Below are 24892 nucleotides of genomic sequence, written 5' to 3'. Positions count from 1 at the left end.
CATGGTGACAGGAACATTATGGTCTCAACAGGGCTGTACCAATTCTTATGCCACGTATTTGTTGCCTGTTTCTATCGGCATTGTTATTAAAACAGCACTGATCGATTTTCCTCATTTTCTGTAATAACTCAATATTTCAAAGCTATGCAAATTTTACGTATAAAAATACTATTTCATTAAAAGTTTACTTAAAAACGAAAACTTTAGCATTGCTGTTACGGCTAACTGATATTTCGGTATTTTACCCGGTTAATAGAAAAAAATAAAAATACCTGTTATAACCGAGAAAAAATACCCGTTATTCGGAAGTGAAATGCCGATATCAATTTTAAATGATCGTTTTTTCCCATCGGTATTAATAACACTGTTTGATGTAAAGATTCAGCAATACAGAGGAGAGAATAATAACGTAATAAGAAGCCCAGAGCAAGGTAAAGAACAAAAATCATTTTTTACAGGGTGTGCTTCAATTTATTGCCTCCAACAGCTGTCGAAGTTAATGTAGTCGAAGAAAAATGGTTGTTACACCCTCTCGAAAATTCCTGGCACGTTGTGAATGATTGTCGCGGCATCGAAAATTCTTGCGATCAGCTCTACATGGGTGTTGATTTCCTTGAGTTCACCGTTGATTGGCTGACGTTTCATGTTTGGTACCTTTCCGACGCACGATAATTGGGCAGATGTGTTGAATTCGACGTCCTCTACCCAGTTCTGACAGTATCAAGTTGTTATTCTTCACACTGTAGAGTTATACACCCTCCCTCCTTCCATGAAATGACAGAAAGGTTTTGGGTCCGATTCCCGGCGGGATCAGGGATCTTCACCCCCCTCGAGATGACTGGATGTTTGTGTTGTCCTCATCATTTCATCATCATTCGTGAAAATGGCAAAATTGGACTAAGCAAAGGTTGAGAATTTGTACAGGCGCTGATAACCGGGCAATTGAGCGCCCCACAAACCAAACATCATCATCATCAAAGGTTTTGGGATGTAAACTATGCCACTAGTGTCCCGTTTGGTGACTGGGAGATGTTCGCTTTCACCTCCCATCCTTTTGCTTGTTGGTGATGAAAACTTCTGCCACGAAGAATCGGAGCAGCTACGTCTGTAAAATGAAGCGACCACTTTTTACCTCCACATCTATATAATTACTCTCTAACTCACATTAAGTGTTTGGCAGAGGATTCATAGAATCAATTTCAGACTATTTCCCTCCTTTTGCACTCTCGCATGGCACATGGGAAAAATGAACGCTTAAATCTTTCCGAGCGAGCTCTGTTTTCTCTCATTTTATCATGATATTTAGTTCTTACTATGTGAGAGGAAGTCAACAAAATATTGTAGTTTGGCATTCGGAGGAGAAAATTGGTGATCGTAATTTCGTGGAAAGATCTCGCTGTAACTAGTGTCTTTCTTTTAATGGCTAATACACCAAGTTGCTTGTCATATCCGTGACACTCTCGCCCGTATATCGTAGTAACACAAAACGAGCTGCCGTTCTTGGATATTTTTCGATGTTTTGCCTCAGTATTATGCGTTAAGTATCCAATACTGTACTCCAGAAGAAGACGAGCATGTGTAGTGGCGACAAGCGGTTTAATAAATTTGTTACACCTTCTATATGTTCCGTCTATAAAATGCAGTCTTTGATGTGAAACACACACTTTTTACTGTCCAGGCCTAATCGCCACTTTTCGCACAACACACACTAAGGAGCTAAAGGATCTCAATCACCTGCCTAATACTGTGTAGGGCCCCCGCGAGCACGCACAAATGCCGCAACACGACGTGGCATGGACTCAACTAATTCTGACGAAGTTCTGGGGGGAACTGACACCATTAATCCTGCAGGGTTGTCCATAAATCCGCAAGAGTACGAGGGGGTGGAAAACTCTTCTGAACAGCATGTTACAAGGCATCTCAGATATGCTCAATAACGTTCGTGTCTGGGAAGTCTGATGGCTAGCGGAAGAGTTTAAACGCAGAAGAGTGTTCCTGGAGCCACTCTGTAGCAATTATGAACATGTGAGATGTCTCATTGTCCTGCTGGAATTGCCCAATCCGTCGGAATGCACAATGGACATGAATGGACTCAGGTGATCAGACAGGATGCTTACGTACGTGTCGCCTGTCAGAGTCGTATCTAGACGTATCAGGGATCCCATGTCACTCCAACTGCACACGCCCCACACCATTAGAGAGTCTCCACCGCTACCTCGGAGATGCTGTGCCCCATCGCTCGTGCGTCGACTATAATACCATGCTGAAACCCACGTAGCCAGCCCGGGTGGCCGAGCGGCTCTAGGCGCTGCAGTCCGGAACCTCGCCACTGCTACGGTCGCAGGTTCGAATCCTGCCTCGGGTATGGATGTGTGTGATGTCCTAAGGTTAGTTAGGTTTAGGTAGTTCTAACTTTTAGGGGAGTGATGACCTCAGATGTTAAGTCCCATAGTGCTCAGAGCCATTTGAACCAATTTGCAACGCACTTAAATCTTGATAATCTGCCTCTTTAGGAGCATTAACCGATCTAACAGCAGCCCCAGACATTTGTCTTATATAGACGTTGCTGACCGCAGCGCCGTATTCTGCCTGTTTACATATCTCTGTATTTGAATACCCATGCCTACACCAGTTTTTTTTTTTTTTTTTTTTTTTTTTTTTGCGCTTCAATGTACATACCCTACGCAAATCATATAATTATTAATTTTGATCTTCTCAAGACTTTACTAAATGGTAAAACACATCATCATCAAAACAATCTGAGAGGGCTTCTCAGATGGTCTCCTAAATCATTTATATACATTAAGCACACCAAAGGGCCTACAAACTCTTCCTTGGGGAACGACAGGTTAAATTTCCGGTTCAGTCGATGACATCCCGTGTGTTACTACGAACTGTGACCCATCTGACAGGAAATTTCGAATCCAACCGCACAGCTGAGGCGATATTCCATAGGCACGCAATTTGATTAGCAGTCGCTTATGAGGAACGATGTCAAAAGCTTTCTGGAAATATAGAAATATGGACTCAATTTGAAACCAGTCAATAAAATTCATCACATTATGGGAATAAAGAAGATGATGATGTTGGTTTGTGAGGCGCTCAACATCTTGATCAACAGCGCCCGTACAAGTTCCAAAACTTTCCATTTCCGTTCTCAGTCCTTCGCGCATGATTATAAGATGATGAGGACAACACGAACACCCAGTCCCCGGGCGGAGGGAATGAAGAGCCAGTTGTGTTTCACAAGACTGGTATATTCTGAGTGCTGGCTACGTTCCAATGAAACGTTACACTGAGATGACAAATGTCGTGAGATACGTGCTAGTTTAGTGTCGGACCTCCTTTTGTCCGGCGTAGTGCCGCAAATCGACGTGGTCTTGGACTCAACAAATCGTTGTAAATCCCGTGCAGAAATAATGAGCCTCTATAACCATATATAAGTCTTGCAGGTGGAGGATTTTGTGCATGAACTGACCTGCGGTTATGTCCCATAAAATGTTCGATAAGGTTCATGTCGGGCGACCTGAGTGGCCAAATCATTCACTCGAATTGTCCAGAATGTTCTACAAACCAGTTGCGCACTGCTGTGTCATAGTGACATAGCTCATTGTCGTCCATAATAATATCATCGTTGTTTGGCTGCATATGGTGTCTAAGTAGCGGAACAAAACCATTTCCCGTGGATGATCGGTTCAACTGTATTAAAGGACCCAATTCGCCGCGCGGTATTAGCCGAGCGGTCTGAGGCGCTGCAGTCATGGACTGTGCGGCTGGTCCCGGCGGAGGTTCGAGTCCTCCCTCGGGCATGGGTGTGTGTGTTTGTCCTTAGGAGAATTTAGGTTAAGTAGTGTGTAAGCTTAGGGACTGATTACCTCAGCAGTTAAGTCCCATAAGATTTCACACGCGTCTGAACATTTCTTTGAAAGGACCCAATTCGTTCCATGTAAACACAGCCTAAAGCATTATGGAGCCACCACCAGCTTGCACATTCTCTTGTTGACAACTTGAGCCCATGATTTCGTGGATTCTGCGCCACAGTCGAAGCTTACCACCAGCTCTTACAAACTGAAATCTGGATTCATCTGATCAGATCACGGTTTTCCAGTCGTCTAGGGTCGAACCGATGTGGTCACGAGCCCAGGAGATGCGCTGCAGGCGATGTCGTGATGTTAGCAAAGGCACTCGCGTCTGTCGTCTGCTGCCGTAACCCATTAACGCCAAATTTCGCAGCACTGTCCTAACGGATACGTTTGCCGCAGATCCTACATTGATTTCTGCAGTTATTTCACGCAGTGCTGCTTGTCTGTTAGCACTGGGAGCGTCCCTGTTACCGGTCGTTAAGTGAAGGCCGTCGACCACTGCGTTATCCGCTTTGAGAGATAATGCCGTATATTTGATATTCTCGCGCACACTCTTGACACTGTGGATCTCGAAGTATTGAATTCCCTAACGATTTCCAAAGTGGAATGTCTCATAAGTCTACCACGGACTACTATTCCGCGTTCAGTCTGGTAGTTCGCGATGTGTGGTCATAATACGTCGAAAATCTTTTCACATGAGTCACCTGTGTGGAAATGACAGCTTCGCCAATGCACTGCCCTTTTATACCTTGTGTACGCGATACTACAGCCATCTGTATATGAGCATATCGCTATCCCATGACTTTCTACATCTACATCTACATTTATACTCCGCAAGCCACCCAACAGTGTGTGGCGGAGGGCACTTTACGTGCCACTGTCATTACCTCCCTTTCCGGTTCCAGTCGCGTATGGTTCGCTGGAAGAACGACTGCTGGAAAGCATCTGTGCGCGCTCGAATCTCTCTAATTTTACATTCGTGATCTCCTCGGGAGTTATAAGTAGGGGGAAGCAATATATTCGATACCTCATCCAGAAACGAACCCTCTCGAAACCTGGCGAGCAAGCTACACCGCGATGCAGAGCGCCTCTCTTGCAGAGTCTGCCACTGGAGTTTGCTAAACATCTCCGTAACGCTGTCACGCGTACCAAATAACCCTGTGACGAAACGCGCCGCTCTTCTTTGGATCTTCTCTATCTCCTCCGTCAACCCAACCTGGTACGGATCCCACACTGATGAGCAATACTCAAGTATAGGTCGAACGAGTGTTTTGTAAGCCACCTCCTTTGTTGATGGACTACATTTTCTAAGGACTCTCCCAATGAATCTCAACCTGGCACCCGTCTTACCAACAGTTAATTTTTTGACTTCGTGACTTTAGTCACCTCAGTGTACTTCGGATCGTGCAAAACAAAGTCACGTGGGAGACACCCCTTGTTTTTTTTGTCGCTGGAAGAAGCTCGCCTCCGGTTCCGCTAGACGCACCTTGCGGGTGTCCGACGGCGGTGGAGCTGTCCTGCCCCGGCTGCGCCTGTGCGTCCTCCGCGGCTCCGGGCTGAGTGTCGGGTTGCGGCTGCGGCTGACCCTGCGGTTCGCCCCCAGCGGCCACCTCGTTGCCTTCCTGCGACTCTGGTGCTCCTTGTTCCCCGTCTCCGCCTCCTCCCTGCGAACAACAAATTTCCTTGACTCGTAATGAACGACAACTTTTCTGGTCATAAAAAAGTTGGAACTAAATGACCCAACAAAAAGTTTTCTAAAGGATTTCCACAATTTACGTAATCTAACATGAGTCCGTCCAGTGTACGTAGTAATTCTACTCGAGTAAGTCAATTGTTCTGGTTTTATTGTTTGTAAATGTCACTCCAACTGCGAGTAAAATATATCATATTAATTCTTTTTTATATAATGTACTATATTATTTGTAAAATACTCAACATAATTTAACTACCCAATCACTTCTGTAACTTTTTAAATACCCATAGTAGCACTCAACGTATCTGTGCTAAGCACTTTCACTTTTTAATCATACAGATGTTTAATTAGAAATACAATAGTTCCGCAGGGTAACGTATACAGTCACGACATTCACTGGTAAGAAACTTGTTAAGGTAACGTGCCCAAATATCGTACCCTCTCCTACTTTCGTCCCCAGAGAAATTTACGGTTTCTGCAGTTGGTAAGAAATGTCTAACTGTGTGTGCATGCGTGACCTTAGTTCACAGTTTTGTTGTCTGTTGTGTGCAGCACGTTCAGCTTACGAAGTAATTCATATTTTTACGCTGAAGTGAGTTAATGCAGCAGTCATACTAACTGCCTGCTATTCCTAGTGTGATCACTGGTTTGTGTTCAAATATCGGGTTTTATTTAGTCGTGTGTTGTAGTGTCTGGTATATAATCGCTATTTTCAACAGGTTCGCCTATGTTGTTCAAGCGGCTATTCTAAATCCCTGGGATTTTCAACCCCCTTGCAATTTCTGTTTTCGTCCTGAGGACGAAATTGGGAACCGGTGTTAAAAATTCATTTTATTTGGTATTTACAGGATTAGTTTACTTTTTCCTATTGAAAAAGGCAAACGTAGAGAAATAGATTCGTTAACTAAAATGCATGGTTTTTTATCTTCATTATCCATGCACACAAATTTCAGTGTCACACAAATTTTTATTTTTAAAGGGGATCACTTAAGACTGTTTCCATGGGTTCGCCCCTCAAATTTCTCCCTCATATCACAAAATTGTTGTCTGATGTAGTACAAACTGAAAAAATAAATTCCTTTTAAAGCACAGTTTCGTATATAATTTATATTCAAAACCTTACACCTGTGTCACAGAACAAATCCTACATCGAGAATACTTTACACAAGTTTAAGGGAAGAAATGCTTCCGATAATTATTACAGTATTTAAAGAACATCAAAATATGAACAAGCTGAAGTGAACAAACAGTACATGAGACTATGTTAATCAAATCAACTGTAAAAAGCTAAGGAGCATATTATTAGCGAAATCAGAAATATGCAAAAGTGAAATGCCAAAATGAGCACTTCTCAATTGGGAGAAAATCAAAACAATCAGAATGGCTGAAAGAGAGCACAATAACATGAGCCATAAACGAATAAGAGCTAAGCAACCAAGCAAATAAGAAAATAGGCAAAAATGAGATGCCAACAAAATGAGAGCTGGCCGAACTCCGTCGGCACTTACACACTGTTGCGCTCGTGGCGGCACCTCGCAGCCCGTGCGCAACATGCGCGCCTGCAATCGCAGTGCGCTCTTAGCGCTCGCGGCGGCGTCTAGCGGCCCGTACGCAAGTTGTGCGATTGTTGTCGTAGGTCGACCCTTAATCTATGATGTTACAATGAGAAAAATATATTTTTGTAGCTGTCTGTTCTTATTATGATAGCACTTTCGTTGACATCTAACAATTTTCTATGGAGTCTAATGATTCGCATATTATTACATTTCACTCGCCTTTCCAGTGGAGGAATATTTTTGTTAATTTCATTATCTTTGCTGCAAAGATGTGTTGAAGATTCTTGCTCTTTGTGGCTCTAATTTAATGAAAATAGTGGAATTGCCTTCTTCTTTGTTGGGAAACTGTCTTATTACTTTTGACGTTTTATTGGCAAGTCTGCCTGGCTTTTCCTTCAGCCACAGTTGTGGTAGCTTACTTGGTACCTTACATAATGTAGGTATTGCATTCCATACAAGTTCACCGCATTCTGGATTCACTGAATTGGCTGGAAGTTCAGTGAACAAAACTTCACATTGTTGAGTAGATATACGAAGTCTTTCTGGAAAAGGTCAGGTCTTCTCCTGTTTACTAACTATTTTTTTGTTTGTTCTTAAAAGGCAATGTCCCGACTGACTGACTCACTCACTCATCATTCCCCAGCCCAAACCACTAAAGACAGGAACTCGAAATTTAACTGTGTTGATCTTACACGGTAGGCGTCGTTTAAGGAGAGAGTGTATGAAATTACATACCTAAGAGGCTGAAATAGCAGATGGTTTTTTTTTCGAAAATATGCCGCTATTAAGACAATTTTGAAGTTGTCAACGAAAATTGGTATTTGGTTTCTCGGTCACAAATAAAGAAACATGTGTTTCAGCATTTTTGTAAATTTAACCCCTATGGGCGTGAAATAGTGGGTGAAAGTTTTTTTTTGAAAATATATCATTAACAAAGAACTACTAAAGTATGAAAACTGATATATGACTTCTCGGTTAGAAATAAAAAATACGTGCTTCATTGCCCTCGGAGATTCAATCCCTAAAGGGGTGCAATAAAGGATGAAATGTTCTATGAAAATATTTCATTATGAAAGCATTTTTGAATTTAAATCTATTAAAATTTTTATTTGGCTTCTCTGTTAGAAATAAAAAAATATGCATTTCACTGTTTTTAGAAATTCAAGCCCTAAGTGGGTGAAAAAGAGGGTGACATTTGGCATGAAAGTGGTTCATTGTTAGAGCATTTTTAAAGTTAAATCTTTGAAAATTGGTATTTGGCTTCCTGGCTGGAAATGAGGGTGGCATAGCGCCAGACTAATTCACTGGCTCATCATTGCCTAGCCCAAGCCGTTAAGGATAGAAACTTGAAATTTGCAGAGTTTGTTGATCTTATATTGTAGTCATCGTTTGAGATGGGGTGGTTCGAAAATTCCACTCCTAAGGCGGATAAATGGGTGATGAAACTTTTTTTAAAAATATGTCGCTATTAAGACAAGTTTGAAGCTAGGGCTACGGAAATTGGTGTTTGGTTTTTCTGGCAGAAATAAAGAAGTATGTTCAAATGGTTCAAATGGCTCTGAGCACTATGGGACTTAACTTCTGAGGTCATCAGTCCCCTAGGACTTAGAACTACTTAAACCTAACTAACCTAGGGACATCATACACATCCATGCCCGAGGCAGGATTCGAACCTGCGACCGCAGCGGTCGCGCGGTTCCAAACTGTAGTGCCTAGAACCGCTCGGCCACTCCGACCGCCAAAGAAGTATGTGTTTCAGACTTTTTGGATATTCAACCACTAAGGGGATAAAATACTCGAAGTGGTTGAACGTTTTTGAAAATAAATCGTTATTACAGAACTACGAAAGCATTTTTAAAGCTATATGTATGAAACCTGGTATCTGACTTCTCGGTCATAAGTGTTTCACAGTTCACAGAAATTCAGCCCCTAAACGGTGAAATAGGGGATAAAAATTTTTAAGAAAATATTGCGTCATATTAAAATAGTTTTAAACTAAATCTATAAAAACTGATATTTCACTTCCCGGTTAGCTATGAAGATATATGTGTTAGGGAACGGAAGTTTCTACGGATATGTTACCACAGGAACGCAAAAGGCATGATTAGAAAAAACCTTGGACTCCAACTATTAGATCGCTTTTCGATGAGAAGTGCATTCGGAAGAGGCCATGCTTCCATGACCTTCATTAGCGTGAACACTTTCGGAGGTCTTGCAATTAGTGAAAAACATAAAAATTCGGTTAAAGGAAAACAGAAAAATCACTGCAGACCATACAGTCTATGTGAGCGAAGAAGCGGGCGCTAAGCTAGTTCTTCTATAGATACCTGTAGATCACAAGAGAATCGTCAATAAACCGTTCCGTAGTGCGCCGTTTCACATCCCGCAAGGTCCTTAGGATACTACATAAACTCAAATGTGGTGTCCTCTTATGGTTATTGTCGATTTTTATGGCACTGCATGTGCTCTCCGTTGTAGAACCTATGTTACAAATCAATATAAACGATACTGTTCGCACTCATCTGATATCGTATTCAGAAGTGTTGCTGGCTGGCTGCTTGTAGCACTGCTGACGCAGAGTACAAAATAACTGAGCAGGAGTGTCGGGACTGTATGTGTTAGACTGTGATAGTACTTTCAGAACCTGTACATAAAATATGTCTATGACCACAGATATAATTCTCCGATGTGAACAAAGACGTCAGTCAGCAGTATGGAGGATACTGTGCTGTTTTTGTGTAAGACACAAGTAGAAAAGTGCGTTATTGCAGTGCCTGTGTTTTCTGATGACAATGCACTGCAGCGACCACAGCTGTTGTGAAACACATCAGATGAATTGGCAATTGCGAATAATGACTACCCTCAGCTGCGGAATGGAATGACGACAATGAAAATTTGTGCCGGACCGGGATTCGGATTTCCCGCTTATCGGGAGCGGTTGTCTTACCATTTTGTTTTTGTTGGTCTCAATTTGTTCTATATTTTTCGTTGAATTTGTTCGGGGCGGATGTCCGATGACACCCGTTTAGGTTCTTTGTTGATCCATTCACTAAGTTTTTTATTACAGAGGGTAGCTAACCCTCTGACCGAACACGCTGAGCTACGGTGCCGGCAACCATTTGGCTATTCGTGCACGCGTCACGGCTAGACCCAAACTTCCATATGTCGTCAACCATACATCTACGATCTGTACTCGCACATCTATTGTGCATATTCCCGTACAGATCAAACGTTGTGCTTGAAAGTCACATGCTTCGTATCTTCACGAACAACGGATGAATTTCCATAGGTGACCGTCAAAAACAAATAATTTTATGTCGGCACGTTCATCCATTTGAGCGAAACGATCACAACTGCATGAAAAAGCCATATAAACAAATCTATGCTGCAGTCTTCACTTAACACTATCACACATCACATACAGTATCAACAAATCAAAAACAAATTTGATTGCCCGCATCTCGTGGTCGTGCGGTAGCGTTCTCGCTTCCAACGCCCGGGTTCGATTCCCGGCGGGGTCAGGGATTTTCTCTGCCTCGTGATGGCAGTCCCATAGTGCTCAGAGCCATCTGAACAAATTTGATTGGTATGAAAGCTATCTTGGAACCAGGCCGAAGTCTTCTCTCTTTTCGATAGTATTTGTTTACTGTTTATAATGTTCTCGTCAAGTTCAGAGCTAAACTTTACTTTCAATGACTACATCTCGGATTTCATCTGACGTCAACTACAGTATGACACATTCCTAAGTGAATATTTTTTATTAGAATCGCTAAAAACCACACTACTTACAACCCATTGTCGATTGTCGGGAAGTGCGATTGAAACGGGCAGTTATTAAAAACTATATCTCTGGGAATTGCGATGTGTATTTTGCCGAATTTTATGATATGAAAAACAAATAAATATCAAGCGTACACTGCTAACTTACTGACTGGATTGTGTGACTGGCATTCGATAGCCTAGCTATTTTGAAACAAGTTCGCCGATCCTTGCTCCTTCGATGCCATTAGTGTTACCACATGTTGGTAATATTACTCGCAGTTAGTGTAACGTCTGCTGCTTTATTATCTGCTCCCGCAGTTACGTAACTCACATGCTGAAAGCTTACTGATTTTCTGTTGCCTGTAGGTCATAAGATTGTAAAGTAAATTTTCTTCCCTTATATGTTCGCAAGAGGCTATTTTCGTCACTTGAACAGTATAGACTAATACCAGAGTTTGCTAAATATGGCATGGTTTTAATTAAACTTTCGCTGCTTGGAGATCACCGATGAATACGAGTGATCGCAGGATAATGAAACATAGTGGAAACAACTGTAAGGACACGGGGAAGAGCAATAACGAAAGAACCATTGAAAGAAACTTATTTTGATTTCCACGTGAGATGTAACATTTGTTAACTGCGTACCATCTTTATGTTCCAGGTTACAAACGTTGCTCAGTGTGACTACCATGTGTATCCACGGCAGCTTGGAACTGCACAAGAGATACCATTTCACAATGGTTCGCAACACTTTTTGAACGGTGGAGCATAGAATATTCGGCTGTCGTGACTCAGCTCGTGCAAAGCTTGAAGATCGCATATCGCGTCCAGCATCCTCAGCTATGGCAACAGTAACTTCTTTGTGGCGCCACTGACCGTCTGTCTCACCCAGGAGCAATTCCCAAATCGCCTGTTAGTCCGAAGTTCCGAATCATGATCTTCAACGACGGTGCAGAAAGAGGACCTCTCCGCATTCCTTTCATGCGTCGATACTCGCGAAGAGCTGTTGTTTTGTTAAATCAGCTTTACGAGTAAAGCCCTCCTCACCTCGTGCGGCCCCTGGCTGACGGTATTCAACTGCTGCGCACACTGATGCTTGTGTTTCAACCCTACGTCGCCGTACCACCATCGGTGCCTAACGGCTAGTCATGACACTAAAACCACAAACAACGCAAATCCTTCAGCGCACAGTCTGAACGTCGTTGGGTACCCACACCGTAAATAGTTTTCCGTCTACACTGTCTCTAGCACCGAATGCTCAATTATAACCACGCTGTAAGAAAATACACTACTGGATATTAAAATTGCTACACCACGAAGATGACGTGCTACAGAGGCGAAATTTAACCGACCGGAAGAAGATGCTATGATATGCAAATGATTAGCTTTTCAGGCATTCACACAAGGTTGGCGCCGGTGCCGACACCTACAACGTGCGGGCATGAGGAAAGTTTCCAACCTATTTGTCATACTAAAACAGCAGTTGGCGGGCGTTGACTGGTGAAACGTTGTTGTGATGCCTCGTGTAAGGAGGAGAAATGCGTACCATCGCGTTTCCGACTTTGATAAAGGTCTCATTGTAGCCTATCGCGATTGCGGTTTATCGTATCGCGACATTGCTGCTCGCGTTGGTCGAAATCCAATGACTGTTAGCAGAATATGGAAAGCGGCGGGTTCAGGAAGATAATACGGAACGCCGTGCTAGATCCCAACGGCCTCATATCACTAGCAGTCGAGATGACAGTCATCTTATCCGCATGGCTGTAACGGATCGTGCAGCCACGTCTCGGTCCCTGAGTCAACAGATGGGGACGTTTGCAAGACAACAACCATCTGCACGAACAGTTCGACGACGTTTGCAGCAGCATAGACTATCTGCTCGGAGACCATGGCTGCGGTTACCCTTGACGCTGCATCACAGACAGGAGCGCCTGCGATGGTGTACTCAACGACGAACCTGGGTGCACGAATGGCAAAACGTCATTTTTTCGGATGAATCCAGGTTCTGGGTACAGCATCATGATGGTCGCATCCGTGTTTGGCGATATCGTGGTGAACGCACATTGAAAGCGTGTATTACCTGGCGTGATGGTATGGGGTGCCATTGGTTACACGTCTCGGTCACCTCTTGTTGGCATTGACGGCACTTTGAATAGTGGACGTTACATTTCAGATGTGTTACGACACGTGGCTCTACCCTTCATTCGATCCCTGTGAAACCCTACATTTCAGCAGGATAATGCACGACCGCACGTTGCAGGTCCTGTACGGTGCTTTCTGGATACAGTAAATGTTCGACTGCTGCCCTGGCCAGCACATTCTCCAGATCTCTCACCAACTGGAAACGTCTGGTGAATGGTGGCCGAGCAACTGGCTCGTCACAATACGCCAGTCACTACTCTTGATGAACTGTGGTATCGTGTTGAAGCTGCATGGGCAGCTGTACCTGTACAAGCCATGCAAGCTCTGTTTGTCTCAATGCCCAGGTGTATCAAGGCCGTTATTACGGCCAGAGGTGGTTGTTCTGGGTACTGATTTCTCAGGATCTATGCAGCCAAATTGCGTGAAAATGTAATCACTTGTCAGTTCTAGTATAATATATTTGTCCAACGAATAACCGTTTATCATCTGCATTTCTTCTTGGTGTAGCATTTTTAATGGTCAGTAGTGTACATGGTTTTTATACTCCCCCCTTCTGTCACTGGACGACTACAAGCAGTGGACCGATCTGCGCATTTCTATGTTACTTTACCTGACTGTATGACTAAGTGAACGCGAGTCAAAGTAACTCTTTCGTGTTATCACGGATCGTGATTGTTAAGCATAAGTTTTAGGCTACACTCGCACTCGCAGAGGAGGAATGGTGCACGTAGTTCGAATGTAACTAATAGCTCGAGGATCTAAAAGGATTGTTCTGTCAACGAAATGTGCAACTGAACGCACAAAATGGAAATTGTCGATGTCTCTAAAATCTTCGATTTCTCAAGCGATCTCGAAATTTCAGTAATGGAAAGGTGTAAAAATGTTATCAGTTCAGTTGATACGGAAAAGAGTTTGTTTTAAATTCGTGTTATGTGGTTGTAGTACGATAGTACTAACTAGTTTCTTATACTAAGTTGAAAAATGCAACGGCGAAAAGGTGTGAATCTTTCAATGTGAAAATTACTCCACTCTTCAGTGAGTTTCTTCACTCAAGAAATAAATTACTAAATGTCACCCTTCGCCTCTTAACATAGCAAAGGAAAAAAAGACCTTGTATAGATCTATTTTGTGAGGAAGAAATACCTTAAATGCATGTTGACTTTTCAAAGTAAATTTTGTATGTGATATTTTCAGCATCGTTCTCTTCATCTGAACCGCACTAAATACATGTTTGAATATTGCTGATGAGCTTCATTAGTTAGAAATCTTTCGTTTGTGTGCATAACTGTCTTACCCTTCAAGGCATATAAAGAAGTTGTAATGTCAACATTCTTTAATCTAAGAAGGTCTGTTTCAATTTTCTCCAGTATTTTTTATATTTCTTTCATACCTGTTTTATTGACTTGACGGCCAACAAGGCTGTAACGGAAATTTTTAAAATGCGCCGCAATAACACTACTATGAAAACATTTGTAAGCGTGCAACCAGTTATAGAATTAGTACCTTCTGTTAATGTAGATTCATCACGGGGAAAAAAATGGGTGTTATTGATGAAGAGATCAATGAAACACAGATGTATTGCTACACTACTTTAATATTATAAAAATGAATTATTACAGTCATTAAACCTAAAAGAAAAATAAATAAATAAATAAATAATGTCTGATAACAACAAAAGCCATAAGTGGAAATGATGTTCTACAATCGACACATTCGCTTTGTGCTTATATCTCAATATCATAAAAAATTTTTTGGAGTAATCTAACCTTTTTTACGGAAAGAAGTTATAAAAATAAGCAATTATTAATTTTTTTGCTAAACACACACAAAAAACCGCTATATTCGCTTTAACACTTGAATTGCAGAGGCGCTTTGGGGGAACTCTAGAAAGCAGAGACAGGAAGACACCACATAAAAGTGAAAACACAGATAAGAGAAAGATGGCTATACTAACAAAATTATCATTATAGGCCATAGTAGGCCTGCTTGGTCTAAGGTATTCTAGACCCAACAACTGACAATCCGAACTCAGGGGCTCTATCTTCGTTTGAATTTGGAGGCTGTGCTTGACTTCTCCCCGTGACATACGCACTATTATCCCGTAGGAGCATACGGATTTTTTTAGTTAGCTCTCATAATGCTGTGCAGCTGGATTTCCTGGCTGAGGGATAAAAGGGTAGAGATTACCAGATAATTATAACATCGCTTAAGCTGTGCGATAAAACTAGTATGTGCACGGTCCTTACGACTGTACAGGAGACAGTGTCAAGGTCCCTGTTTTTCTTATTTTTTTACGACAGTTTGCTCTCAATTCGGAACGTGTCAAATGGTAATAAATAGTCAATGATCTTTAAGGAAAAGTGTGACATATTAATAACTGCAATTGTAAAAATCAGTTCGCAAATCTGTACTACCTACTTTTTGGGATTGTCTAGTGCAAGCGGTATCGTTTTGGAAAGCTATGTTCTACTGAAAATTATCAAGTGTGTAACGTTATACAACATTATTTGCTGTAGAATTTGCTCAATCTCCAACATATTAGCCATACATCAGCTTTTGCTAATCATGAACGCATATCTTCCCTGGTTTATCACCCCACCAGCGTATCGCTCCCGCAGCACATGTCATTTTCCAACACCTCGTCAAGGTACGTGTTTGTGGGCACGCGAAACTACAATTGTAATTGTCCTATTTACAAATAAGTTGTTCCTCTGGCGGCCTGTTGGTGTCACGTGTGGAGAAATGGCCACCATTCAGCACTCATACTCTTAACCTTGGCTGTGTAAGTGGGCGAAAGGGCTGTTAACGGCATTCTGTTCTTGCCCAGCGTGATTCTTGTAGAACTCGGTTTCAGCCTCAGTCTTGCTTTTTCAACTTTATGAACACTGAGGCCAGGGAAACCACATACATTATTTTAATTTTCAACTACAGGAAGTAGTTACCACATGCATATATATCATCTGTGACGTTTTCGATCATAGTGGTTATTAATGATTACATATATTTTCAACCACATTTATTTTCAGTTCAGTTTGTTAAATGTTATCCCATGTTAAAAGTTTCATTCAGTAGCAGCAGTGGCTGTTCCCACGACATGATGGCTTTTTACTGATTATATTCAGCTACGTTAAGCTGTGGTGTTGCCATAATGGATCCCATGTGAACTCTTATGCGTCTAGCTGCATACAGAATGAGAATGAGCAAATTCCTACACGCCAAAATTATCTTTTGTTTGTATCAGATTTCATCATTGAATGAGAATAGGACTCACTTGGAACGATTTCAGAAACTTCTGGCTGAATTAACTGTTTATGACCACATTCTTAGTTTTATTAAATAAACGAAAATCTAGATTGTACTTATGACAGTTAACAACAGCTAAACATGTATAGCGTATTAACTGCCGAAAATGGTGGTCCGCGGTGAAGCTGCTAGTGTCTACGTCTTGATAAGACCGCACCTCTGTGTCAGCGGAATCGATGTTTCACGTCGTCAATTTTCTGAACAGTTTATGTTCGTTACTGAAAATTGGCTAGAGAGTGCAGAACATCCGAAATCAAGAAGTTGGGTTGTGATGTGAGAGAAAGAGAACTCTCACAAATCTCGCGCAGTGACTGTTCACTTGAATAGCAAGGAGAACACTTTCAACAGTCTATCGGACGGGAGGCCCTAGCCACACGGCATCAGGTCACTAAAGAGATAATATAAGTTAAGGGAGAATATGGAATGAAAGTGTAGTGGCCGACTATTGTTGGACGTTGAAGCAGCACAGTAAAAATGAAGCTACTGCGAAGAAATCAATGGAAAGAGAGAGTCTGAAAATTAAATGTGAGTATCACACTGTTATTAAGACAACAGTTTGTGGTATTATTAATATACGCGTAAAAATAAATAAAAATAAATAAATGAGTAAATAAATATTATAAAAATATAGGCTTTGATTGACAGCTTATTTTTGTCTGTGCTTCAGCGACTTAAATCTTTAAAATGTGTGCTCTTAGCTTGTGAAAAATTCGGACGTAACAGAACAAAATAAAAGTAATTTCCAAGGTTAGTGTTATAAACTGTTTATAAACATTTTTGAGAAATCACCTGAAACCGATACTAAATTTATTTGAGAAATCACCTAGTAAAAATTTTAAATATTTAGTCGCGTCACAATTAAAACTATAAATTGAGTGACACGGTATTTTTGAAAATACGATATTACAATGTTAACCAACACGATACCAGAAATGGAAACACGCCACTGGCTACTACATCGGAACAAAATAGTGTATGCAATGACTGCTGAGGCAGGAAATACTTGCACGAGTGCCAACTGTAAATTATATTTTCAGACAAAAATACTTTAAACTCTACTTAGAACGGCAGTTGTAGCTAAGTCGGCGTAAGATGATGCCTGAGAGTTGCAGTGGGCAGGGCGCGGCGGCCTCGCCATTTTGTAAACGTCTCTATGGCAACGCTTCACTCTTTCGCCTGCAGCCGTTAGCAGTTGAAAGCTGGAATCAGTGCTGCGAACTCTCAGGGATCTTCTTACACCGTCTCGAGTACAGCCACAGAGAGGTATCACACAGGTCATTCGCTTCACCATCCCTGTGTGGTTGCCACATTTATTTCTGTACCAAACGGGGAGACTTGTATGTTACAAGTCCACGGAGAAGGCTGCGGGCAGCCTGGAGCAGGCCAGCAGCAGCAGCAGCAGCAGGCGGCCCGGTGCCCTGCAGGCAGAAGCCACGCCTGCTCCTGCCCCTGCAGCAGTGGCGGCAGCCGCACTCACCAGCTGCGACGCGTCGTCCGCCTGCGAGCCGCCGCACTCGGAGCGGCCCGTGGCCCACGCGTGGTTGCACACGCCCGTCGCCGGGTCGAACACCGCGCCCTCTCCGCACTCGAAGTCGTACCTGCAACAGTGCGCAAGGCAACCTCAGCACAGCAGTCAACACACTGGCACGACGCTATTCCACGGGCAGGGCTGGTCAGACCAAAAAAATACCAACGAGTCGCAAATGCGATCTAGAAAATCATTTAAATACCTGGGTCTATAGTGTGGTGACAAAAGTCGTGGGAGAGCTATATTCACAAATACGGATGGCGGTAGTATCTAGTACACACGATATAAAAGGGCAGGGCATTGGCGGAGCTCTTCCCCATCAGCGTCTCTGCACTCCCTCCTGCCTTGTCTTTCCTCTTCATCTCCTGTCCCACCAGTCTCCTGCCTCTTGGTGTACCCGCTGACGCCCCTACTATCTTCATCCCGCCCCCTCCCCTGCTGCTCCTTGCTCTCCTCTCCTTTTCCATCCTCTCCGGACTCTCCCTCGGCAGGTCGCACCTGGTAGTTTTATTCTTCATCGTGTGTGCTCGAAGTGGGTTTAAAGTGTGTTGTTCTGGAGTGTTTTTAATACTGTGGCCGACTTGTAACCTGTGCGTGTGACTTCAGTGTCTTCTTTGTGTTTTAAGAATCGCCAACTGTGTTTTTTAACTTTTAATTGTCCCCCTGTAGTAACCACAACCAACAGCGGGAACGCCTTGGGCTGCGGATCGGAGCCGCCAGGTGGGGAAGCCGCCGGCGGTGGAGCACGCATAACCGGGTAAACACAGGACGAGTCGTACGACAGACCAACGACAACTGACAACAACCGACCACGACCGACTATGAGCGACACAACAAGGAAGAGATAAACAACGGAGGCTTGTGGAAACCACAACACCAAACACCACACGTAAATCCACTCGGAACCAGAGCCAGGCAAATGTCAACAACGAGCAACGACTAGAACGCAGTACCGCCGAGATAGAAACGAAATCCAGAGCGAGTACCAGACTGGCTGGACTAGGGCTTTTTTTTTTTTTACTTTATTGTTATTTTAAAACCTGTACAACAGGCAGGCTGTCAGCAGCATTCTGCGCTGCTCTTCAGCCATAGAATACACAACGAGAAAAAAAAAAAACAGGAAGAATACACGTAAGTTCCAGAACGGTGGGCAATAAAACAGTAGACACATAAAGACAAACATAATCCACACGGCAAACTTTTGAAACGACGCACAAACACTGAAGATGGCAGTGGCACAGGTGACCGATGGAGTGCGATGGTGAACACTAAACACTAAACACGACGGCACACACGAGACACAGAGGGCGATGATCTCCAGCGCGCGAAAGTCCATGTAGTGTGTGCGAGTCCGCGGACCTGCCAAGAAAGGAGGAGTGGGGTGGGAGAGGGAGAGGGGAGAGCAGAGATGCCATCGGCAGAGGAGATAGGAGGAAAGGAGGAAGGGGGAGGGGAAGCCTGGGGGAAGAGGGATGGAGGAAGAGGGGTGGGGGGAAAAGGAGAGAGAAGGGAAGGAGGGTGCCTAAAGGAAAGGACACTGGAAGTGGGGGGGGGGGCAGGATCAAAGTTGATAGGAGGGGTAGATGGAGGGGAGGAGGACATCATCAGGGAGGGGGAGCTGGCGGAAGCCGCCTTGGGAGAGGGTAAGGAGGGTGGAGAGATGGAGGCTGGGTGGGAAGTGGGAATACAGGTGTGGCAGTGGGCGGGGGCGGGAGAGGATGGGCGAGACAAGCGGGTGAGGAGGATCGAGTTTGCGGGAGGTGTACAGGATCCGTATCCTTTCAAGGGAAAGGAGGAGGTGGGGGAACAGAATGAGATCGTACAGGATCCGCGTGGGGGAGGGGAGACGGATGCGATAGGCGAGGCGGAGAGCATGGCGTTCAAGGATTTGAAGGGATTTATAAAAGGTAGGGGGGGGGGCGGAGATCCAGGCCGGATGGGCGTAACAAAGGATAGGGCGGATGAGGGATTTATAGGTGTGGAGGATGGTGGACGGGTCCAGACCCCACGTACGGCTGGAAAGGAGCTTGAGGAGACTGAGTCGGGAGCATGCCTTGGCTTGGATTGTCCGGAGATGGGGAGTCCAGGAGAGGCGACGGTCGAGGGTGACGCCAAGGTACTTAAGGGTGGGAGTGAGGATGGCCTTAGATGGTGGGATAGAAATCAAGGATGCGGAAGGAAGGGGTGGTTTTGCCTACAATGATCGCCTGGGTTTTGGAGGGATTGACCTTGAGCAACCACTGGTTGCACCAAGCGGTGAACCGGTCAAGATGGGATTGGAGAAGGTGTTGGGAGCGCTGGAGGGTGGGGGCAATGACAAGGAAGGCGGTGTCATCGGCAAACTGGAGAAGGTGGACGGGGGGTGACGGCGGCGGCATGTCCGCCGTATACAAAAGGTACAGAAGGGGGGAGAGGACGGAGCCTTGTGGCACACCGGCGGAGAGGAAAAAGGTGTAGGAATCCGTGTTATGGATGGTGACGTAGGAAGGACGGTGGGAGGGAAAGGAGCCGATCAGGCGGACGTAGTTAATGGGAGGGGCTAAGGTTTGGAGCTTGTGGACTAGGGCAGAGCGGGTCCCTATATACGAAACCGGAGGGAGCGGCTATTGGCCGCTGTCTGCACGTGGCGTAGCGGTGGCGCCCTCGCTGCGTGAGATCCGCTGCGCGGAATAGCCGCCGCGGAGCCGGAGCCCTCTATGGGCTGACCACGTCCATTTGTTCGACTTCCGCGGCGGAAGGTACTAGACCCCCCATGAACGTTTCCATGTCAGCGTATTTTTACCTCCATATTTAATATACACTGTTTATTTTGAAAGCGCTCTGGAATCTTCTTTTTTACATGTATGCGAGGGAATCGTTTACATGTGAATTTGGCCTTACACAATGACACTTCCACGTTGGAATTTTATATGTAACATTTTTATATGTAATATCTTATTCTTGTATTAGTTGTCATGTTACTCGGCTGAAGAGCGGCGGATTGCGCCGCTGACAGCCCTCCCCTGCCCATATGGGGCAGGGGAATGAAATCACAATAAAGAAAAAAAAAGAGCAGAGTTCTCATTTGTACTCAGGTGATCCATATAAAAAGGTTTCCGACGTGATTATGGCCGCAGGACGGGAAATAACTGACTTTGAATGCGGAATGGTGCTTGCAGTTAGATGTATGGGACATTCCATTTTGGAAATCGTTAGGGAATTCAGTATACCGAGATCCACAGTGCCAAGAGTATGCCGAGAATACCAGATTTCAGGCATCATCTCGCACCACGGACAGTGCAGTGGCCGACGGCCTTCATTTAACGACCAAGAGCAGTGACGTTTGCTTAGTTATCGGTGCTAACACACAGGCAACACTGCCTGAAATAATCGCAGAAATCAACGTCGGACGTACAGCGAACTTATCCCTTAGGACGATATTGTGATCTTCAGTCCAAAAAACTGATCAGATGCAGCTCTCCATGCTACTCTCGCCTGTGCAAGCCTCTTCGTCTCTCACTAACTACTGCAACCTATATCCCTCTGATTCTGCTTACTGTATTCATCTCTTGCTCTCCCTCTACGATTTTTAACCCCCCTCGCTTCCCTCCAGTGCTAAATTGGTAATCTATTGATGCCTCAGAATGTGTCCTGTCCACCGATCCCTTCGTCTAGTCAGGTCGTACCACAAGTTTGTCTCCTCACTAGTTCTGTTCAGTACCTCCTCATTCATTACGTGATCTACCCATTTAATCTTCAGTATTCTTCTGTAGCACACATTTCGAAAGCGTCTTTTCTCATCATGTCTAAACTGTTTATCGTCCATGTTTCACCTCCATACATGGCCACGTCGCAAGAAGAAAAGACGACAGATGGACGAAGCTAGTACTGGAGTGGAGTCCGAGAGAGCATCGGAGGCCTAGAGGAAGATCACCAGAGAGATGCGACAAAGAAGATCGCTGGTAACACCTGGCAGAGAACTGGCCAAGACCGTCCCACTTGGAGAAGACCGCTGAAAGCCTACCTGAATCCACGACTCAAAGAGGCCACATCATTTAATGATTGAATTGGCTGATGATGATGATGATGATGATGATGATGATGACATGGCTAGACTCCCTACAAATACTTTCAGGAAAGGCATCCTGACAAATAAATTTATACTCGATGTTAATAAATTTCTCTTCTTCAGAGGTGCTTTCCTTGCCATTGCCAGTCTACATTCTACTTCGACCATCATCAGTTATTTTGCCCCCCAAATAGCAAAACTCCTTTACTACTTTAAGTGTATCATTTCCTAATCTAATTCCCTCAGCATCACCCGACTTAATTCGACTACATTTCATTATCCTAGTTTTGCTTTTCTTGATGCTCATCTTATATCCTTGTTTCAAGTTACTGTCCATTCCGTTCAACTGCTGTGCCAAGTCCTTAGCGGTCTCTGACAGAATTACGAACCTTAAAGCTTTTATTTCTTCTCTCTGGACTTTTATTTATACTCCAAATTTTTCTTTTTCTTCTTTTACTGCTTGTCCAATATACGGATTGTATAATATCAGGTATAGGCTACAACCCTGTCTCACTCCCTTCTCAACCACTACTTTCCGTTCGTGCCCCTCGACTCTGATGACTGCTATCTGGTTTCTGTACAAATTGTAAATGGGCTTTCGCTCCCTATATTTTATCCCAGCCATCTTTAGAATTTGAAAGAGAGTATTCCAGTCAACACTGTCAAAAGCTTTCTCTAAGAATAGAAATGCTGTAAACGTAGGTTTGTCTTTCCTTAAGCTAGCTCCTATGAGAAGTCGTAGGGTCAGTATTGCCTTGCCTGCTTCTACATTTCTCCGGAATCCAAACTGATCCTCCCTGAGGTCGGCCTTTACCCGTTTCTCCATTCATATGTGAAGGATTCGTGTTAATATTTGCAGCCGTGACTTATTAAACTGATAGTTCGGTAATTTTCACACATGTCAGCACCTGCTTTCTTCGGAATTGGGATTATTATATTCTTATTGAAGTCTGAGGGTGTTTCGCCTGTCTTATACATCTTGCTCATCAGCTGGAATAGTTTCGACATAGCTATCAGTAGCTCTAACGGAGTGTAGTCTATTCCTGGGGCCTTGTTTCGACCTAAGTCTTTCAGTGGTTTGTCAAATTCTTCGTGCAGTGTCATATCTCTCTTCTCATCTTCCTTTGCGTCATCTTCCCTTTCCATAATAATGTCCTCAAGTACATCTCCCTTGCATAGACGCTCTATGTACTGCTTCCGCCTGTCTGCTTTCCCTTTTTGCTTAGGACTGATTTTCCATCTGAGCTTTTCATATTCATACAGCTGCTTCTGTTTTCTCCAAAGGTCTCTTTAACTTTTCTGTAAGCAGTATCTATCCTACTCCTAGTGATACATGCATCTACATCTTTCCATTTTTCCTCTAGTCATTTCCCTTTTGCACTTCTTGTCAATCTCATTTTTACACGTTTGTATTCCCTTTCGCTTGCTTCATTTATTGCATCTTTATATTTTCTCTTTTCATGAAATAAATTCAATATCCCTTTTGTTACCCAAAGATTTCTATTATGCCTCATCTTTTTACCTACTTGATCCTCTGCAGCCTTCACTATTTCATGTCTCAAAACTACCCATTCTTCTTCTAATGTATTCCTTTCCCCCGTTCTTGACAACCGTTCCATAATGCTCACTCTGAAACCCTCTACAATATTTGGTTCTTTCAGTTTATCCATGTCCCATCGCCTGAAATGCCCGCCTTTTGCAGGTCCTTCAGTTTTAATCTGCAGTTCATAACCAATAAAGTATGATCTGAGTCCATATCTGCTCCTGGAAACGTCTTACAATTTATAACCTGGTTACGAAATCTCTGTCTTACCATTATATAATCTATCTGAAATCTTTCGGTGTCTCCAAGTATCTTCTACCCTTTACAGTCTTCTCACATGATTCTTAAACGAAGTGTTAGCTATGATTAAATTATGCTCTGAGCAAAATTCTATCAGGCGCCTTCCTCTTTCTTTCCTTTACTCTAGCCCATATTCACCTGCTACTTTTCCTTCTTTTCCTTTTCCCACTAACGAATCCCAGTCTCCCATGACTATTAAATTTTCGGCTCCCTTCTCTATCGGAATAATTTGTTTTATCTCATCATACATTTCGTCAATCTCCTCCTGATCTGGGGAACTAGTTGGCTTTAGTGTGCTGTTCATAATAGCTTATCCGCATTCCGATTTTTTTACTCATTATTAAAAAAATGGTTCAAATGGCTCTGAGCACTATGGGACTTAACTTCTGAGGTCACCAGTCCCCTAGAACTTAGAACTACTTAAACCTAACTAACCTAAGGACATCACACACATCCATGCCTGAGGCAGGATTCGAACCTGCGACCGTAGCGATCGCGCGGTTCCAGACTAGAGCGCCTAGAACCGCTCGGCCTCTCCGGCCGGCATTATTAAATCTACTCCTGCATTACGCCTATTTGATTTTGTGTTTATAACTCTGTATTCACCTGACCAGACGTTCTGTTCCTCCTGTTACTGAACTTACCTAATTCCCACTATCTTTAACTTTAACCTATCCATTTCCCCTTTCGAATTTTCTGATGTACCTGCCCGATTAAGGGACCTGACATTCCACGCTCCGATCCCTAGAACGTCAGTTTTGTTTCTCCTGATAACGACGTCCTCCTGAGTAGTAACTGCCCGGAAATACGAATGGAGGACTAATTTACTTCTGGAATATTTTACCCAAGAGGATGCCATCATCATTTGACCATACAGTAGAGTTGTATGCCCTCGGTAAAAATTACGACTGTAGTTTCTCCTTACATTCAGCCGTTCACAGTGGCAGGACAGCAAGGCCATTTTGGTTAATTTTAAAAGGCCAGATCAGTCAATCATCCAGACTGGTGCCCCTGCAACTATTGAAAATGCTGATGCCCCTCTTCAGGAACCATACTTTTGTCTGGCCTCTCAACAGGCACCGCTCCGTGTGGTTGCATTTGCGGTACGGCTATTGTAGTGCTGAGGCACGCAAGCCTCCCCACCAACGGCAACG

The 24892-nt window shown here is 43.6% G+C and overlaps 1 protein-coding gene across 1 annotated transcript in view; it reads right to left on the bottom strand.

Moving 5' to 3' along the window:
• LOC124775741 (uncharacterized transmembrane protein DDB_G0289901-like) overlaps positions 1–24892 on the bottom strand; it is a 95552-nt gene that overhangs the window by 27143 nt on the left and 43517 nt on the right. Inside the window, exons 3-4 of the mRNA XM_047250570.1 lie at positions 17797–17917; positions 5350–5527 (exon numbers count right to left, since the gene is read on the bottom strand). Of these exons, the coding sequence (XP_047106526.1) occupies positions 5350–5527; positions 17797–17917 (299 nt within the window). The remainder of the gene's footprint in view (positions 1–5349; positions 5528–17796; positions 17918–24892) is intronic.

The sequence above is a fragment of the Schistocerca piceifrons genome, chromosome 2 (assembly GCF_021461385.2).
Source record: "Schistocerca piceifrons isolate TAMUIC-IGC-003096 chromosome 2, iqSchPice1.1, whole genome shotgun sequence".
In the NCBI taxonomy this organism is placed as follows: Eukaryota; Metazoa; Arthropoda; class Insecta; order Orthoptera; family Acrididae; genus Schistocerca; species Schistocerca piceifrons.
The sequence above is the reverse complement of the archived record's forward strand: the minus strand, read 5'-3'. Positions and strand labels throughout refer to the sequence as shown.